At 47.2% G+C, this 18,774-nt stretch overlaps 2 protein-coding genes across 2 annotated transcripts in view; both read left to right on the plus strand.

Annotated features, from left to right (window-relative positions):
• LOC144480127 (proto-oncogene tyrosine-protein kinase receptor Ret-like) overlaps window positions 1–10,258 on the plus strand; it is a 75,722-nt gene extending 65,464 nt beyond the window's left edge. The window contains exons 2-4 of the mRNA XM_078199273.1: window positions 8,426–8,665; window positions 10,063–10,140; window positions 10,245–10,258. Of these exons, the coding sequence (XP_078055399.1) occupies window positions 8,426–8,665; window positions 10,063–10,140; window positions 10,245–10,258 (332 nt within the window). The remainder of the gene's footprint in view (window positions 1–8,425; window positions 8,666–10,062; window positions 10,141–10,244) is intronic.
• Window positions 10,259–10,275: 17 nt separating this feature from the next.
• ret (ret proto-oncogene receptor tyrosine kinase) overlaps window positions 10,276–18,774 on the plus strand; it is a 53,537-nt gene continuing 45,038 nt past the window's right edge. Inside the window, exons 1-2 of the mRNA XM_078199434.1 lie at window positions 10,276–10,344; window positions 14,813–15,054. Of these exons, the coding sequence (XP_078055560.1) occupies window positions 10,281–10,344; window positions 14,813–15,054 (306 nt within the window). The 5' untranslated portion in view covers window positions 10,276–10,280. The remainder of the gene's footprint in view (window positions 10,345–14,812; window positions 15,055–18,774) is intronic.

Raw genomic sequence — 18,774 nt, forward strand, 5'->3', positions numbered from 1 at the left:
TGGGTCACTGTCTGTGCGGAGTCTGCACCTTCTCCCCGTGTCTGCGTGGGTTTCCTCCGGGTGCTCTGGTTTCCTCCCACAGTCCGAAAGATGTGCGGGTTAGGTGGATTGGCCATGCTAAAATGACCCTTAGTGTCAGGGGGACTAGCTAGGGTAAATGCATGGGGTTATGGGGATTGGGCCTGGGTGGGATTGTTGTTGGTGCAGACTCGATGGGCTGAATGGCCTTCTTCCGCACTGTAGGGATTCTATGACTTTTGGTATGTTTTCAATTTCTTCCCTGCATGGTTTCATTTGGATTCTCAGCCTTGCCTGGTTTGTTTGAGGATTCCTGTTAACCTGAGAATGGGTTCATCAATGCTCTGTCTGGCTGTGGGAGGGTTTAATCGGTTGTGTGTTAAATCAGTCGTAAAATAATTCTTGCCTTCCTATGTTGTTAACTAGGGGATTTTCATTGTAACTTCATTGCAATGTGAATGTAAGCCTATGTGTGACTAATAAATAAACTTTACTTTTACTTTACCTTCTACTGGGGCGGCACGGTAGCACGGTGGTTAGCACTGCTGCTTCACAGCTCCAGGGACCTGGGTTCGATTCCCGGCTTGGGTCACTGTCTGTGTGGAGTTTGTACATTCTCCTCGTGCCTGCGTGGGTTTACTCCGGGTGCTCCGGTTTCCTCCCACAGTCCAAAGGTGTGCGGGTTAGGTTGATTGGCCATGCTAAAATTGCCCCTTAGTGTCTTGAGATGGGTAGGTTAGAGGGATTAGCGGGTAAATAAGTAGGGATATGGGGGTAGGGCCTGGGTGGGATTGTGGTCGGTGCAGACTCGATGGGCCGAATGGCCTCTTTCTACACTGTAGGGTTTCTATGATTCTATTTCTATGATTCTACAGCCCCACAACCCTCTGAGATCCCCATGCCCCTCCAAATCTGGTCTCTTGCACATCATCCATTTTAATCATTCCATATCTGCCCCTTGAGCTCTGGAATTTTCTCCCCACCCCCCCCGACCCCACCCCCAATCTCTCCGCCCCTCTCTACCACTTGCCCTTCCTTTAAGTCACACTTTAAAACCTATCTCTTTAACCTGTTACTGTATGAGATGACCAGTCAATCATGAAACTGCGGTGATACTGAAGGATCCCCCATGGCATTGCACGAAGTATGTTACTGGATATACTACTTGGCAAAGGCAGGCGTGATATGACGTACAGTTCAGCTAGCTTCCCAAATGGAAACGATTAGTCTGGTGGACAGGCAGGCACATTCGGAAAGCCACAGAGAACGTCACAAGTGCGCTTGTCTTAAAGCACAACACTCAAAAACGTACCTCTGCTGTTGAAGCAAGTTTTGCGTGTCAAAATGCATTTGCCAATTCAGATTTGGAATTGTGACATTAGATAGACAGGGCAACTTCAGCACTAACCAAACATAGCGACCGAAACGCAGGACGGTCACCGATAAATTCAAAGCGGAATTCATGAAAAACTGCTTTCCCGTAACACCAACAACTTACATTTATATAGCACCTTTAATATCCCAAGGAAAGACTGCTCTGACATATAGAACCACACTACATTGAACTGACAGCACAGAAACGGAGCATTCAGTCCAACAAATCAATGCCAGTCTTTATGCTGTACACACACCACCTCTCAGTCTCTCTTCATCTCACCCTATTAACAAAGCCTTTCATTCCTTCCTCCTCCATGTGCTTATTCAGCTTAATGTGTTGATGCTATTTGCCTCAACTAATCCCCGTGGCAGCACATTCCAGCTCCATACCTTTGACTGATTGCTCTTAGTACCTTGTTGATTTGATGTATTATTGTCACATGCATTAGTATACAATGAAAAGTATTGTTGATTGCTCGCTATACAGACAAAGCATACCGTACATAGAGTACATAGGGGAGAGGGAAAGGAGCGGGTGCAGAATGTAGTGTTACAGTCACAGCTAGGCTGTAGAGAAAGATCAACTTAGTGCGAGGTTGGTCCATTCAAAAGTCTGACGGCAGCAGGGAAGAAGCTGTTCTTGAGTCGGTTGGTACGTGTCCTCAGACTTTTGTATCTTTTTCCTGACGGAAGAAGGTGGAAGAGAGAATATCCAGGGTGCGTGGGGTCCTTGATTATTCTGGCTACTTTTCCAAGGCAGTGGGAAGTGTAGACAGAGTTAGTGGATGGGAGGCTGGTTTGCGTTATGGACTGGGCTACATTCACGATCCTTTGTAGTTTCTTGTGGTCTTGGGCAGAGCAGGAGCCATACCAAGCTGTGATACATCCGGAAAGAATGCTTTCTATGGTGCATCTGTAGAAGTTGGTGAGAGTTGTAGCAGACATGCCCAATTTCCTTAGTCTTTCCTTGGGATATTAAAGGTGCTATATAAATGTAAGTTGTTGGTGTTACGGTAAAGCAGTTTTTCATGAATTCTGCTTTGAATTTATCAGTGACCGTCCTGCGTTTCGGTCGCTATGTTTGGTTAGTGCTGAAGTTGCCCTGTCTATCTAACGTCACAATTCCAAATCTGAATTGGCAAATGCATTTTGACACGCAAAACTTGCTTCAACAGCAGAGGCACGTTTTTGAGTGTTGTGCTTTAAGACGAGCGCACTTGTGACGTTCTCAGTGATTTTCCGAATGTGCCTGCCTGTCCACCAGACTAATCGTTTCCATTTGGGAAGCTAGCTGAACAGAGGCTGTTATGAAGCAGAGGTGGATTCCCCCCTCTGAGAACTAACACCTAACCACTCAGAGGAATACCTCGCCTCATATTCTGTAAGAGTGAGTGTGAAGTGCTACGATCTGCTCCCCAGCAACTTTTACTGGTTAAATCAAAAAAACTACCTGACACTCTCTCTTTAAAAGAAACAATTAATACTTTATTTATCTAACTAACAATGAACAAGTTCACTAACTATTAATAAACGGAATAAAACACGATTCTAATGGAAAGCTGTTTGGATAAATACAATTCCCAGTTTTTAACAAAAAAAAATAGAATTTTACTCACTCTCAAAATTACAACCTGATTTTGTCTTTCGGAATATTCGGCTTTCTCTGTTGATTCTTCTGCCTGGCACTTCCATCTTCTTTGGTACCTTCGCTATCGAGATGAGGCTTTCTCTTAAGACATAAATGAAGCTGTTACGCTGGCAGAGGGCAGTTGCTGTCTCTGCTTATTGTCCCACTGCCGGCTCTTTTATACCTGTGGTGACATATCCATATCCCCCACAATAGGATTGGTCCTCGGTTGCCAAAACCATCAGTTTCAAATTCAATGGGTGCTTGGTATCTAAGTGCCTAAGTCAAATTGATTGGTTGAATTCAAAAAATTCAAAAGCCTGTTTGTTGTCATGGCGACACTGCTGCTTGGCCCTTCGATATAAATGTTTCAGTCTGAGTTCTCTATATGCACCTGCATTTTTTTTAACTCTCTAAGCACAGAAAATAACACCACCTTTTTAAAGGGACCATGCAATACTTTCACCTCTTGGCACTTTACAATTTTTAATTTTGCAAACACCAAATTCTAACATTTTACTCAACTTCGCAACAGAGGCCCTTTCAAAGAATTTTTTTTTGATTTGTTTGAACATCCCATAAGACATAGGAGCAGAATTAGGCCATTCAGCCCATCGAGTCTGCTCCGCCATTCAATCATGGCTGATATTTTTCTCATCTCCATTCTCCTGCCTTTTCCCCATAACCCTTGACCCCCTTAATAATCACAAACCTATCTAGCTCCGTTTTAAAGACACTCAATGACCTGGCCTCCACAGCCTTCTGCGGCAAAGAGTTCCATAGATTCACCACTCTCTGGCTGAAGAAATTCCTCCTCATCTCTGTTTTAAAGGATCGTCCCTTTAATCTGAGGTTGTGCCCTCTGGTTCTAGTTTTTCCTACGAGTGGAAACATCCTCTCCACGTCCACTCTATCCAGGTCTCGCAGTATCCTGTAAGTTTCAATAAGATCCCCCCTCATCCTTCTAAACTCCAATGAGTACAGACCCAGAGTCTTCAACTGTTCCTCATACAACAAGCCTGTTTGTGTTCATTTGAAAACACTGTTGAAATTAAGAACTGGTTGACACAATGTTATAGAATCTCTACCGTGCCACAATTCCACCCAGGCTCCATCCCCATAACCCCATGCATTTACCCGAGCTAGTCCCCCCGACACTATGGAACAATTTAGCATGGCCAATCCACCTAACCCATACATCTTTGGACTGTGGGAGGAATCTGGAGCATCTGGAGAACAGTGGTTAGCACTGCTGCCTCACAGCGCCAGGGACCCGGGTTCAATTCCCGGCTTGGGTCACTGTCTGTGTGGAGTTTGCACATTTTTCCATGTGTCTGTGTGGGTTTCCTCCGGGTGCTCCAGTTCCCCCCCACGGTCTAAAGATGTGCGGGTTAGGTTGATTGGCCATGCTAAATTTACCCATAGTGTGACGGGGATTAGCAGGGTAAATGTGTGGGGTTAAGGAGATAGGGCCTGGGTGGGATTGTGGTTGGTGCAGACTCGATGGGCTGAAGGGCCTCCTTCTGCACTGCAGGGATTCTATGAAACCCACGCAGACACAGGGAGAACGTGCAAACTCCACACAGACAGTGTGGAATTGAACCCAGGTCCCTAGCACTGTGAGGCAGCAGTGCTAAACACTGTGCCACCGTGCCACCCTTACATTAAAGAGCACGCCACTGCCTCAGAGACAATTTTAGGCAGTTCAGTGAATTTTTATCGTTGTGGCTGTTTGGTAAATCCTCCAGGATTGGCCTGGAGTTTCCAGGGTTTGAAGGTCAATCTCTAGGACACTGCTGTGTAAAACCCTGGAGAAAAACCATTAGAACATTAAAAAAAAGATTTTATGTTTCACTGTCTTTGAATATTTCTCTTTCCCAGATATAAAAATATTGAAAATGGGACGGGAGGGACAATCAAGCATCATCCAATTGGATAATGAGTCTTCTGCCTTTCCAATTGGCGAATAAGAGCAGTGCGTCACGGGGATGGGCGTGTTGGCCGACTAATGGCTGGCGCGTGCGGGCAGGTCATGTGATGGAACCTCCAGGAATATATTTAATTACAGTTGGCAACCCGATAGATATCGTTGAGCTGAATCACTGTTTTGTGACGGGGTTGCTTGAGGGAGTGCAGCTGTGCAGGACACAGAGAGAGAGAGATCTCCCCCGGACTCCCTTACAAAGCTGCAAGCGATCTTTATCATGATCCTTTTTGCAAGAGTTGTCAAGGTCATGAGTTTAACATGAATGCACAAGCTCATAGCCTTGTCCGACTAAAACAAAGCATTGCCCAATATGGCCAGAGTGCCTGTTTAATAAGGAGCAGGAGGAGATCATAGAAATCATAGAAACCCTACAATGCAGAAGGAGGCCATTCGGCCCATCGAGTCTGCACCGACCACAATCCCACCCAGGCCCTACCCCCACATATTTACCTGCTAATCCCTCTAACCTACGCATCTCAGGACTCTAAGGGGCAATTTTTAACCTGGCCAATCAACCTAACCCGCACATCTTTGGACTGTGGGAGGAAACCGGAGCACCCGGAGAAAACCCACGTAGACACAAGGAGAATGTGCAAACTCCACACAGACAGTGACCCGAGCCGGGAATCGAACCCAGGACCCTGGAGCTGTGAAGCAGCAGTGCTAACCACTGTGCTACATGTGCCACTTTTATTGTCACAGATGCCTGCCTTTGACATAAATAAGATCTTTAAGCACTATTGGAGTGAAATTGGCTTGAAAATGGCTGCTGTAATGCATTTGCAGATAACATCCCACTAAGTTTAAGTTATTAGTGTCGCAAGTAGGCTTACATTAACACTGCAATGAAGTTACTGTGAAAATCCCTTAGTTGCCACACTCTGCACCTCTTTGGGTACACTGGGGGAGAATTTAGCATGGCCAATGCACCTGACCAGCACATCTTTCAAACTGTGGGAGGAAACTGGGGCACTTGGAGGAAACCCACTCAGACATGGGGAGAACGTGCAGACTCCTCACGGACAGTGACCCAAGCTGGGAATCAAACCCGGGTCCCTGGTGCTGCGGGGTAGCAGTGCTAACCACTGTGCCACCGTGCCGCCCTTGTATCTGTAACATTGGGAATACAACTGACTGACGGGTGCTCTGCCCAGTTTGTCTCTGAAATGGCGAAATATCCCAGCTGCCCTCCAACAATTGCTGACAAACCGCCCTTAACTGGTCATCTACCACTGGGAGGTGCCCTTCTGCCAGCAAGATGGCCAGGGGTGGAATGGCATGAGCAAATGGGTGGTGGCACAAGTCTTTGCACTCGCCAGCCTCTGAGCTTGCTCTTCTGGGGACAAACCTCCCAATCCAATTCTGCGGTGTGTTGTCTCAAACCCACAGCTTTCTCACTGAGCCACAGCTGACAGCCCCCTTACCGAGGATCCCAAGTACTCTCCATTTCTGTTGCTCCCTCATTCCGAATACACATCGCTCTGTGCCAAGGACAACATCCGACATGAAGCGCTAAATTTATTTTTTCCCCTTTCAGCCCGCTCTCTCTCAGCCCGTGTTCCAAAGCCATGGTTTAATATGGAGAAGCATTTTGAGTAATACTTGGGCACTGGAATAACTCAGATGTCAGTTGTAAAGGAATGGTGCTTTATTGCACAAAGTAAAATGAAGCAAAACTACAAGCCTGTGGTGAACACAAACAGGAGCCAACCAAGGCAATACAGTAATGGACCCGCTCAGGGGCCTGCTTTATAAAGGGCTCGGTATACAGGTTTCACCTGGTAAGATAATCACCAATCACTCGTATTCTATGCGTACTGCGCGGAGGTCAGTCAGGGATTCCCCATGTAAGTCCTGCGTGTTGTCACAGTTATGATGTGGAGATGCCGGCGTTGGACTGGGGTAAACACAGTAAGAAGTTTAACAACACCAGGTTAAAGTCCAACAGGTTTATTTGGTAGCAAAAGCCACACAAGCTTTCGGAGCCCCAAGCCCCTTCTTCAGGTGAGTGGGAATTCTGTTTACAAACAGGGCATATAAAGACACAAACTCAATTTACATGAATACTGGTTGGAATGCGAATACTTACAGCTAATCAAGTCTTTAAGATACAAACAATGTGAGTGGAACCTGTCTGGAGACAATACACATCTCTTTAGCCTGTCTTGATGCTCTCTCCACTCACATTGTTTGTATCTTAAAGACTTGATTAGCTGTAAGTATTCGCATTCCAACCAGTATTCATGTAAATTGAGTCTGTGTCTTTATATGCCCTGTTTGTAAACAGAATTCCCACTCACCTGAAGAAGGGGCTTGGGACTCCGAAAGCTTGTGTGGCTTTTGCTACCAAATAAACCTGTTGGACTTTAACCTGGTGTTGTTAAACTTCTTACTACGGTTGTCACAGTTGCCAGATGTCACCTTGCAAATATTTATCTAAAGCACTGAATTCTTTGGTTTGCTGTCTGATTGGGGGCATGAACCCTGTTTATTGTTGCTGTTACCAATGTGTTGATCAATCAGATGTAAACATTCATTAAACGGGAGGATATCTGAAACATGATTTCGTATTAAACTATGGTGATTGGACAAGGAAGCTCAGGTTCAAAAGGTCGGAGATAAATTTAGGAGAGATAGAGTAAATTTAAAGAAATTTGACAAGTTTTGAGTTTTGAAATTTCCCACAACAGAAGTCACCAATTCCGCCGTTTACGAGCTATATAAAACAGATATATGTTTTCTCCTTGTTTTCACTATCTAGGTACAGGAAAGCTTTACTAAGATGTTGCCTGGTATGGAGGGCATTAGCTATGAGGAGAGGTTGGAGAAACTTGGTTTGTTTTCACTGGAACGACGGAGGTTGAGGGGGCGACCTGATAGAAGTCGACAAGATTATGAGGGGCATGGACAGAGTGGATAGTCAGAAGCTTTTTCCCAGGGTGGAAGAGTCAATTACCAGGGGGCATGGGTTAAGGTGTGAGGGGCAAGGTTTAAAGGAGATGTACGAGGCAAGTTTTTTACACAGAGGGTGGTGGATGCCTTGAACTCGCTGCCGGGGGAGATAGTGGAAGCAGATACGATAGTGACTTTTAAGAGGCGTCTTGACAAATACATGAATAGGATGGGAATAGAGGGATATGGTCCCCGGAAGAGTAGGGGGTTTTAGTTCAGTCAGGCAGCATGGTTGGTGCAGGCTTTGAGGGCCAAAGGGCCTGTCCCTGTGCTGTAATATTCTTTATTCTTCGTTCTATCTCTCTTGCCTTTTCCATTTTTCTCTCCTCCTCTCCCTTCTGCTCTCTTTTTCATCCGACTCCAACCTTGTCGATCTTCTTTCTATTTTTCTCTTCTTTCTCCCGCTTCCGCCCCTCCCTCTTACTCTCCGTCTCTCACACACGTTTCTTCTATCTTCCATCCAGTTGTGCTCGGACTGTACTTCCCCCGGAAGACCTACCAGACGACTGTGTACGTTGGCCAGCCAGCGGACACGCCACTCCTTCAGGTCTATGCCTTAGCTGACGAGGGGGATCGCACGGCCTACTTTGGGTTCTGCAATAACCTGCTGAATGGATTTCGACACCAGTGGTTCAGGATTGATGAGAGAACGGGGGTCTTTTACCTGAACAAGACACTGGAGGAGAATGACCTCAACCTGCTGGGTAAGTGCGGCGTTTTTATCGTGTGACCGTGTAGGTAACATTGATATTTCATGGATACCATTGCATAACATTAAATTAAGGTGGTTATGATTTAATAAGAATGGAATAATACAAAAGAGGGACCGGAAACAAAAGTTTTAAAAATACATCTATTCATTGGATGTGAATGTCGCTGGCAAGACTAGGCGTAGAAGGGGAGGCAGTAGGTAATGTCACATTATGGTGGCACAGTGGGTTAGCACTGCTGCCTCACAGCGCCAGGGACCCGGGTTCGATTCCCGGCTTGGGTCACTGTCTGTGTGGGGTTTGTACATTCTCCCCGTGTCTGCGGGGGTTTCCTCCGGGTGCTCCGGTTTCCTCCCACAGTCCGAAGATGTGCGCGTTAGGTGGATTGGCCGTGCTAAATTGCCCCTTAGTGTCAGGGGGAAGGAACCAGCTAGGGTAAATGCCTGGGGTTATGGAGATAGGGCCTGGGTGGGATTGTGGTCGGTGCAGACTCGATGGGCCAAATGGCCTCCTTCTGCACTTTCGGGATTCTATGATTCTATGAAACCTCTCTGCATTCACCCTGACAGGATACTTCTGAATCCTGTGTGTTTCAATGACATCACCATTGCTGACCATTCAGCCCCTAAAGCCTGTTCCAACATTCAATACGACCGTGGCTGATCTCCGCTTCAACCCCACTTTCCTACCCGCTCGCCATAACCCTTCAACCCATTACTAATTAAAAATGTGTCAAATTTGCTCTATGTCCCGGGATCCACCAGGCTCTGGGGTGGTGAATTCCACAGACTCATGACGCCTCGAGAGAAGTAATTTCTCCTATTCTCTGTTTTAAATCTGCGACCCCTTATCCTAAAACTGACCTCTCATTCTAGATTTGCTTTGACAAAGGGTCGTCTGGACTCGAAACGTCAGCTCTTTTCTCTCCTTACAGACGCTGCCAGACCGGCTGAGATTTTCCAGCATTTTCTCTTTTAGTTCCAGATTCCAGTATCTGCAATAATTTGCTTTTATCTCTCATTCTAGATTGCCCCACAAGAGGAAACATCCTCTCTATGCCTCCCCTATCAATCCCCTTTAGCATCTTGTATACCTCCATTAGATCTCCCCTCATTCTTCTAAACTCCAGAGAGTATAGGCCTAAACTGCCCAATCTCTCTTCATAAACCATTGCTTCTTAATAATTTGCTTTAAAAGCACTTTTTTGCTCGAACCCTTCCTTTTTTATTGTTGGTAGTCTATGGCTCCCAGAGCAAATCTTATGCTGATCCTCTGCCGGGTTTCCGGCTGGCAGATAGGGTTAAAATTGCCCCTTATAGATTTGGAGCAGTGGTCAAAGCTTCTCACGCAACCATGGAGTCATGTCAGCGTTGTCTTTCCTTCTGCTGCAGGTAACATGGGTGGACCTGAGTTGTACAAGATCACACTGCACATCTTTGCTGTTCCCAAGCCACTTCAGAAGAGGGAGTGTAAAGCGCAGGTGATAGTTATTGTGGTGAATAAACCACCCCCCTCCTGTGCCAATATCACGGTGGAAGACCTCTGTTTTGGAGAAGTGGATTCCAAGGTCCAGATTATCGAGAATAAAGATTCGGGCACATTCTTTCAAATGAACTCTTTGCCCAACCAGTACCAGTGCCAACTGGCAAACATCTCCTATCATCTAGGAACAGGTAAGCTGATTCGGTTTATTATTGACATATGTATTAACATACAGTGTGTGGTGAACCATAGATGGTTACCACTATGGGTACTTGTACATATGTTACTCTTGTTACTGTTGGGGTTAGGGTTGGGGTGTTCCACCTGTTAGCATTGTTCTGTGGTACACTCCGTTTGGCTCCGCCTTCCTATAGGAGTATAAAGGTCACTGCTACTTCCTAGTAGCCCTTAGTCTGGGATAGTATTGTTAAGTAGTATGCTCTATTCTTGTTGTGAATAAAAGCCTTTATTCCCGGGTACGTCCTAGCCTCCCGTGTGAATCAATCGCGCATCACAGTGAAAAGTATTGTTTCTTGCGAGCCATACAGACAAAACATACTGTTCATAGAGAAAGAAAGGAGAGAGTGCAGACTCTAGTATGTTACAGAGAAAGAACAACTTAATGCGAGGTAGGTCCATTCAAAAGTCTGATGGCATCAGGGAAGGAGCTGTTCTTGAGTCGGTTGGTACGTGTCCTCTGACTTTTGTATCTTTTTCCCGATGGGAGGAGATGGAAGAGAGCATGACCGGGGTGCGTGAGGTCCTTGATTATGCTGACTGCTTTCCTAAGGCAGCAGGGAGTGTAGACAGAGTCAATGGATGGGAGGCTGGTTTGTGTGATGTACTGGGCTTCATTCATGACTCTTTGTAGTTTCTTGTGGTCTTGGGCAGAGCAGGAGCCATACCAAGCTGTGATACAACCAGAAAGAATGCTTTCTATGGTGCATCTGTAAAAGGTGGCGAGAGTCGTAGCGACCATGCCCAATTTCCTTTGCCTTCTGAGAAAGTAGAGGCGTTGGTGGGCTTTCTTAATTATAGTGTTGGCTTGGGGGGGCGGGAAGGTGGGGGGGGGGGGGGGGCGCAGGACAGGTTGTTTGTGATCTGGACACCTAAGAACTTGAAGCTCTTTAAAACACGGGGCAAGATGTGATAATTAGTAATCTTGGGGTGCAATTAGAGTAAGAGTTTTAACAACACCAGGTTAAAGTCCAACAGGTTTATTTGGTAGCAAATGCCATTAGCTTTCGGAGTGCTGCTCCTTCGTCAGATGGAGTGGATATCTGCTCTCAAACAGGGCACAGAGACACAAAATCAAGTTACAGAATACTGATTAGAATGCGAATCTCTACAGCCAACCAGGTCTTAAAGATACAGGCAATGTGAGTGGAGGGAGCATTAAGCACAGGTTAAAGAGATATGTATTGTCTCCAGACAGGACAGCCAGTGAGATTCTGCAAGTCCAGGAGGCAAGCTGTGGGGGGTTACTGATAGTGTGACATAAACCCAAGATCCCGGTTTAGGCCGTCCTCATGTGTGCGGAACTTGGCTATCAGTTTCTGCTCAGCGACTCTGCGCTGTCGTGTGTCGTGAAGGCCGCCTTGGAGAACGCTTACCCGAAGATCAGAGGCTGAATGCCCGTGACCGCTGAAGTACTTCAGTGGTCACAGGCATTCAGCCTCTGATCTTCGGGTAAGCGTTCTCCAAGGCGGCCTTCACGAGTCTGCTCCGCCATTCAATCATGGCTGATATGATTCTCATCCCCATTCTCCTGCCTTCCCCCCGTAACCCTTGATCCCCTTATTGATCAAAAACCTACATATGTTTGTCTTCAAAACACTCAATGACCTGGCCTACACAACCTTCTGTGGCAAGGAGTTTCACAATTCACCACTCTGGCTGAAGAAATTCCTCCTCATCTCAGTTTTAAAGGAGCGTCCCTTCACTCTGAGGCTGTGCCCTCGAGTTCTAGTCTCTCCCACTGGAAACATCCTCTCCACGTCCACTCTATCTCGGCCACTCAGAATTCTGTCAGTTTCAATTAGATCCACCCTCATCCTTCTAAACTCCATCGAGTACAGACCCAGAGTCCTCAACTGCTCCTCATATGACAAACCCTTCATTCCTGGAATCATTCTTGTGAACCTCCTCTGGACACCCTCCAAGCCTGTGCCGATCATGATGCCCTAACCCAAAAAAAAACCTTCTGCCCTTACACGGTCCATATCCCTCTATTTCCCCCCTATTCAATTCATTTACCCATCCAAATCCCTCTTAAATAACACTGCAATGAAGTTACGGTGAAAATCCCCTAGTCGCCACACTCCGGCGCCTGTTCGGGTACACTGAGGGAGAATTTAGCATGGCCAATCCACCTAACCACGTCTTTCGGACTGTGGGAGGAAACCGGAGCACCCAGAGGAAACCCACACAGACACGGGGAGAACATGCAGACTCCGCGCAGACAGTGACCCAAGCCAGGAATCGAACCTGGGTCCCTGGCGCTGTGAGGCAGCAGTGCTAACCACTGTGCCACCGCGCTGCCAGGTGTTGTCTGCTTGACTGGGAGCCAGTGTGGGTCAGCGAGCATCAGGGTGATAGGTGGAAGGGACTTGGTGCGTGTTAGGCCACAGGGATTTGGATAACCTCAACTCCACACTGGGTAGAATGTGGGATAAACACAGGAAGAAGTCTCACAACACCAGGTTAAAGTCCAACAGGTTTATTTGGTAGCAAAATCCACTAGCTTTCAGAGCGCTGCTCCTTCGTCAGGTCCTGACGAAGGAGCAGCGCTCTGAAAGCTAGTGGACTTTGCTACCAAATAAACCTGTTGGACTTTAACCTGGTGTTGTGAGACTTCTTATGTGTTTACCCCAGTCCAACGCCGGCATCTCCACATCATGACTAGAATGTGGGATGACAGACAGGAGCGTATTGGAATCGTCAAGTCTAAAGGTAACAAAGGCAGGCATGAGGGTTTAAGCAAGAAACCCAACATATTCCCCCCACCAGATCTTAGCTGATGTTCCGTTAACCGATTCTCAGTTGGCCCGGGATAGGAACAGACCATCTTTGACTATATAAAGGCTGGAGATTGGTGCATTTCTTCAACAATTGCACCATCTAGTGGTCAACGGGTTCATGGCTTGAGTCTCTCATTGCTGAATCCATCCCGATCATTTTGATTTGTACGCTATCGCATCGGGTCCTGTGAACAATCAAAAACGCCTCAGATTACTTTGAAGGTACAGACGCTGTTGTTGTTTAAGAAACGGTACTCAAGTTACACACAGCAAGATGCCACTAACAGCGGGACAAGATGCAGAACCCCTTTGTGTTGTATTATTCTGTGATTCCGCAGTCCGTTTTATAAGAGTGTTGACACGGCAACAGAACTGTTTAAGGTCAGTGCCACTGTTGATTAAAGGTTGCTGTCTCCTGGCCAACATCACCAGTCTATCCGATTCACAAACCTGAGAAAGCACATTGCATTATTAATCTCCTGTAAAAAGGGAAAGAAAAGCTAGCATTTATATGGCGCCTTTTACGCCAAGGGGCTTTCTCAAAGTGCGCAGCCAATCAAGTACTTTTGAAGTAGGCCCTTTCATATTGCAGGAATCACAGCTGCCAATTAGCGCACAGCAAGCTCCCGCATACACCAGAGTGATAATGATCAGATAATCTGTTTGTGTGGGAACGGGCTAAGGGATACATCTTGGTCTGGGCACTGGGGCGAACTCACCCCACGCTTGTCTGAAATAGAGCCATGGGATCGGCACTGTGGCACAGTGGGTTAGCACTGCTGCCTCACCGCGCCAGGGACCCAGGTTCAATTCCAGTCTCGGGTGACTGCCTGTGTGGAGTTTGCATGTTCTCCCCGTGTCTGCGTGGGTTTCCTCCGGGTGCTCCGGTTTCCTCCCACAGTCCAAAGATGTGCCGTTTAAGTGGATTGGCCGTGCTAAATTGCCCCCGAGTGTCCCAAGATGTGTAGGTTAGGGGGATTAGCGGGGTAAATATGTGGGGTTACAGGGTCAGGGTCTGGGTGGGATGCTTTTTTGGAGAGTTGGAGCAGACTCAATGGGCCGAATGGCCTTCTTCTGCACTGTAGGGATTCTATGATTCTATTCTATGATCTGCTACACCAGCCCAAAGCTGTATCGGTTATGTGGATTGGCCATGGGAAATGTGTGAGGTTGTGGGGATAGGGAAAGGGCCTGGGTAAGATGCTTCCTCAGAGAGTCAGTGCAGGCTCAATGGGCCGAATGGCCTCCTTCTGCATAGTAGGGATTCTGTGCTTCTATCCACCTGCGAGAGCGGTTGGGGTCTTGGTTTAATCTTTCATTTGAAAACCGCCTCGAGGGCAGTTCTGTGAGATCGAGTTACATCTTCACCCACAGGAGGAGAACCTGTCAATAACAATGTTTTATTTCCTGAGGGAGCATTGGAGGGTAGGAAGGAACACACAAAGGCCATTCAGCCCCTCAACTGCTATTCAGTTAGACCACAGCTGTTCTATATCGTAACTCTGACCTGTCCGCCACACATCTGTAATCATTAATATATTTGCCCTAACAACGATCGATCTTGTTACCAAAGCGTCTGGCCGGCTGGGTGGGCATAGGCTCACGAGCCAATTGTAATTTCAATCCGTTTATTTTCCAGATGGTTCTGTTCCATTCAGGATTGATGAGGAGACATCAGAAGTCCGCGTGGAAAGGCCGCTGGACAGGGAGCAGAGGGAGACGTACGAAATGATTGTCAAATGCACCTTGCGGACTCCGACCCAGGTGATTCAGGTTGGGAGGTCCTTGCACGTGACCGTCCTCGACAAGGGTGACAACACTCCCTACCTCCCTGACGGCAACGACACCGTTGAGGCTTTGATTGAATTCAACAGGAAAGAGGTAGGACGCTCGACAGGATTTGGATGGGAATTTGTGCGTGTGTGCCCACGCTTTGTAGTTTCTACATGGAAATAATGAAGGCCTGAAAAGGACCCCAGTTTTTGGCCATAAACCTTATCCCTCAACCGACCCTGTCTACTACACTTTCCAATTCTCCCTCCATCCCTGATAGGATTTCTCCCCATCTACCACAGTCACCTCTTGATTCTCCACATCAACTCCTTTCAAAGGAGAGAAAATGTTGGCGGCCAACAGCAATGACTTCTCCTTCTGATGGTCCAGTGGTATTATCGCTAGACTATTCATCCAAAAACTCAGCTAATGTTCTGAGGACCCGGGTTCGAATCCCGCCACGACAGATGGTGAAATCTGAATTCAATAAAAAATATCAGGAATTAAGTATCTACTGATGACCATGAAACCATTGTCGATTGTCCCAAAAACCCATCTGGTTCACTAATGTCCTTAAGGGAAGGAAATCTGCCATCCTTACCTGGTCTGGCCTACATGTGACTCCAGAACGACAGCAACGTGGGTGACTCTCAGCTGCCCTCCAAGGCCATCTAGGGATGGGCAATAAATGCTGGCCCAGCCAGCGACGCCCATGTCTCACGAATGAATTTTAAAAAATGACTCGAACACATCTTCTGGTCCCCTTTCTGTCATGATGGCACAGTGGTTAGCACTGCTGCATCACAGCACCAGGGACCCTGGTTCGATTCCGGCCTTGGGTGACTGTGCGGAGTTTGCACGTTCTCCCCGTGTCTGCGTGGGTTTCCTCCGGATGCTCCGGTTTCCTCCCACAGTCCAAAGATGTGTGGGTTAGGTTGATTGGCCGTGCTAAATTGACCCTTAGTGTCAGGGGGATTAGCAGGGTAAATACATGGGGGTTACAGGGGTAGGGCCTGGGTGGGATTGTGGTTGGTGCAGACTCGATGGGCCGAATGGTCTCCTTCTGCACTGTAGGGATTCTATGGAGAGGCCCCCCACCCCCCACCACTTCCTTTTTCTTTTATTCATAAACTGGATGTGGCGTCGCTGGCCAGCCCAGCACTTATTGCCCATCCCTAATTTTCCTCCAGAGGGCGGTGGTGAGCCACCATCTTGAGCCACTGCAGTCCATGTGGTGTAGGTACACCCACAGTGCTGTTAGAAAGGGAGTTCCAGGATTTTGACCCAGCGACAGTGATATGTTTCCAAGTTGGGGTGGTGCCTGGCTTGGAGGGAAACCTGCAGGTGTTGTTCCTCTATATAAAAGGATCTCCTCTCCACTCTAACCCCCAGTGTCTCCTGTAATTTCCCATCTATAAAAACTTCCCCCTCTCTAATATTTTGATGACTGGCCAGTGGTTTACTGACCACACTCGCCTTGAGTATGTCAACCATCTCATGGCTGGTGTAGATAAAAAACCTCCAGAATGTGGGACTGGAAGGGAGACATCACACAATTTCTACAGAACTCCATTCTCGTGCAACTTTGTAGCACAATGAATTATTTGAATTAAAAATATTTCTCCTGAGAAAAATACAGGAAACTCCCTTCAATTAGATTCAAGAAGCCATACGGCATGCTTGCCTTCATCGGCTGGGGCATTGAGTTTAAAAATTGGCAAGTCATGCTGCAGCTTTATCAAACCTTAGTTAGGCCGCACTTGGAATATAGTGTTCAATTCTGGTCGCCACACTACCAGAAGGATGTGGAGGCTTTGGAGAGGGTACAGAAAAGATTTACCAGGATGTTGCCTGGTACGGAGGGCATTAGCTATGAGGAGAGGTTGGAGAAACTTGATTTGTTCTCACTGGAACGACGGAGGTTGAAGGGCGACCTGATAGAAGTCTACAAGATTATGAGGGGCATGGACAGAGTGGATAGTCAGAAACTTTTTCCCAGAGTGGAAGAGTCAATTACTAGGGGGCACAGGTTTAAGGTGCGAGGGGCACGGTTTAAAGGAGATGTACGAGGCAAGTTTTTTTACACAGAGGGTGGTGGGTGCCTGGAACTCGCTGCCGGGGGAGGTAGTGGAAGCAGATACGATAGTGAGTTTTAAGGGGCATCTGGACAAATACATGAATAGGATGGGAATAAAGGGGTATGGTCCCCGGAAGGGTAGGGAGTTTTTAATTCAGTTGGGTAGCATGGTCGGTCCGGGTTGGAGGGCCGAAGGGCCTGTTCCTGTGCTGTAATTTTCTTTGTTCTTTGTTCTTTGATTCCTTGAACCCCTGACCTCCCCCTCCCTCTTTTGCTTTCTTTGTTTTGAATTTGTCCCTCCCTCGGTTAACTTCCTTGATGTTCTATTCCAGAAAACCAGTTGGTGAATGATGATACTGCAGCTGATCTTCACTCAGGCTTACATTTATTTGCAGAGTGACAATCTACAAGCGCATACCTCCCAACTCAACCAGCCTCAGTAACATTCTTTATGTGTGCCCAACTTGCTTATAATTGAACATTGCAACCTAGCACCTCCCGCTTTGCACCAGTTCCCATTCTCACCAAAGTCTCATTCAAGAGGTTTTTCATTCCGTTTCACAGAATCCCTACAGTGCAGAAGGAGGCTATTCGACATATCGAGTCTGCACTGACCACAATCCCACCCAGGCCCTATCCCCATAACCCCACGTATTTATCCTGTACATACCGCTGACACTAAGGGACAATTTAGCATGGCCAATCCACCTAACCTGCACATCTTTGGACACTAAGGGGCAATTTACCATGGCCAATCCACCTAACCTATACATCTTTGGACACTAAGGGACAATTTACCATGGCCAATCCACCTAACCCGCACGTCTTTGGACACCAAGGGGTAATTTAGCATGGCCAATCCACCTAAACTATACATTTTTGGACACTAAGGGACAATTTAACATGGCCAATCCACCTAACCTATACATCTTTGGACACTAAGGGACAATTTACCATGGCCAATCCATCTAACCTATACATCTTTGGACACTAAGGGACAATTTACCATGGCCAATCCACCTAACCTATACATCTTTGGACACTAAGGGACAGTTTAGCATGGCCAATCCACCTAACCTACACATCTTTGGACTGTGGGAGGAAACTGGAGCACCCGCTCACCCACTCACTCACGCTCCACGACAGAATTGTCTGTACACAATTTTGAGAGTTGGCACCCCTTATTTTAGTTCCAATATCTTCACTCAACAGAGATGTCAATGGGACGCTGGCTCACTGTGAGCCTATTTGACACTAAAATGCAAGGTCTACCCCCATTGAGGTTTGATCTGCTACGCTCGCTCCTAGACTTCTCCTTATCTTTCAGCACACGGTGGTGGCCACTCTCTATGTGTACGATACCGACAGCACCACTAAATACACCACAACGGTGATGAGGAACGATACTTGGATCACGGATAACTTCAGAGTGAAGGCGACCCCTCTGGAGACACCGGCCAGTGTCGAAAACCCAGCCCGAGGGACGGTAAACAGATACGGTAAACCCTCGCCAAAACACCAGTCCTTCGGCAATGCGGACAAGTAGAAAGGAAAATGGCTGCCAATGCTGTGCTACAGGGAGGGCTGGAGATACACGGCAGGTCCTTTAGCGGGGGATTAATGTTTGTGACTTGGACACTTTGGGTGGAATTTCACCACCCTGCCTACCATGGGAATCGTAGCGGGCGGGACAGGTCCACGCAAAGGTCCATTGACCTCGGGTGGGATTTTCCAGACTTGGGGCGAGCGGG

This window comes from Mustelus asterias, chromosome 28 (genome assembly GCF_964213995.1).
Source record: "Mustelus asterias chromosome 28, sMusAst1.hap1.1, whole genome shotgun sequence".
Taxonomy (NCBI): domain Eukaryota; kingdom Metazoa; phylum Chordata; class Chondrichthyes; order Carcharhiniformes; family Triakidae; genus Mustelus; species Mustelus asterias.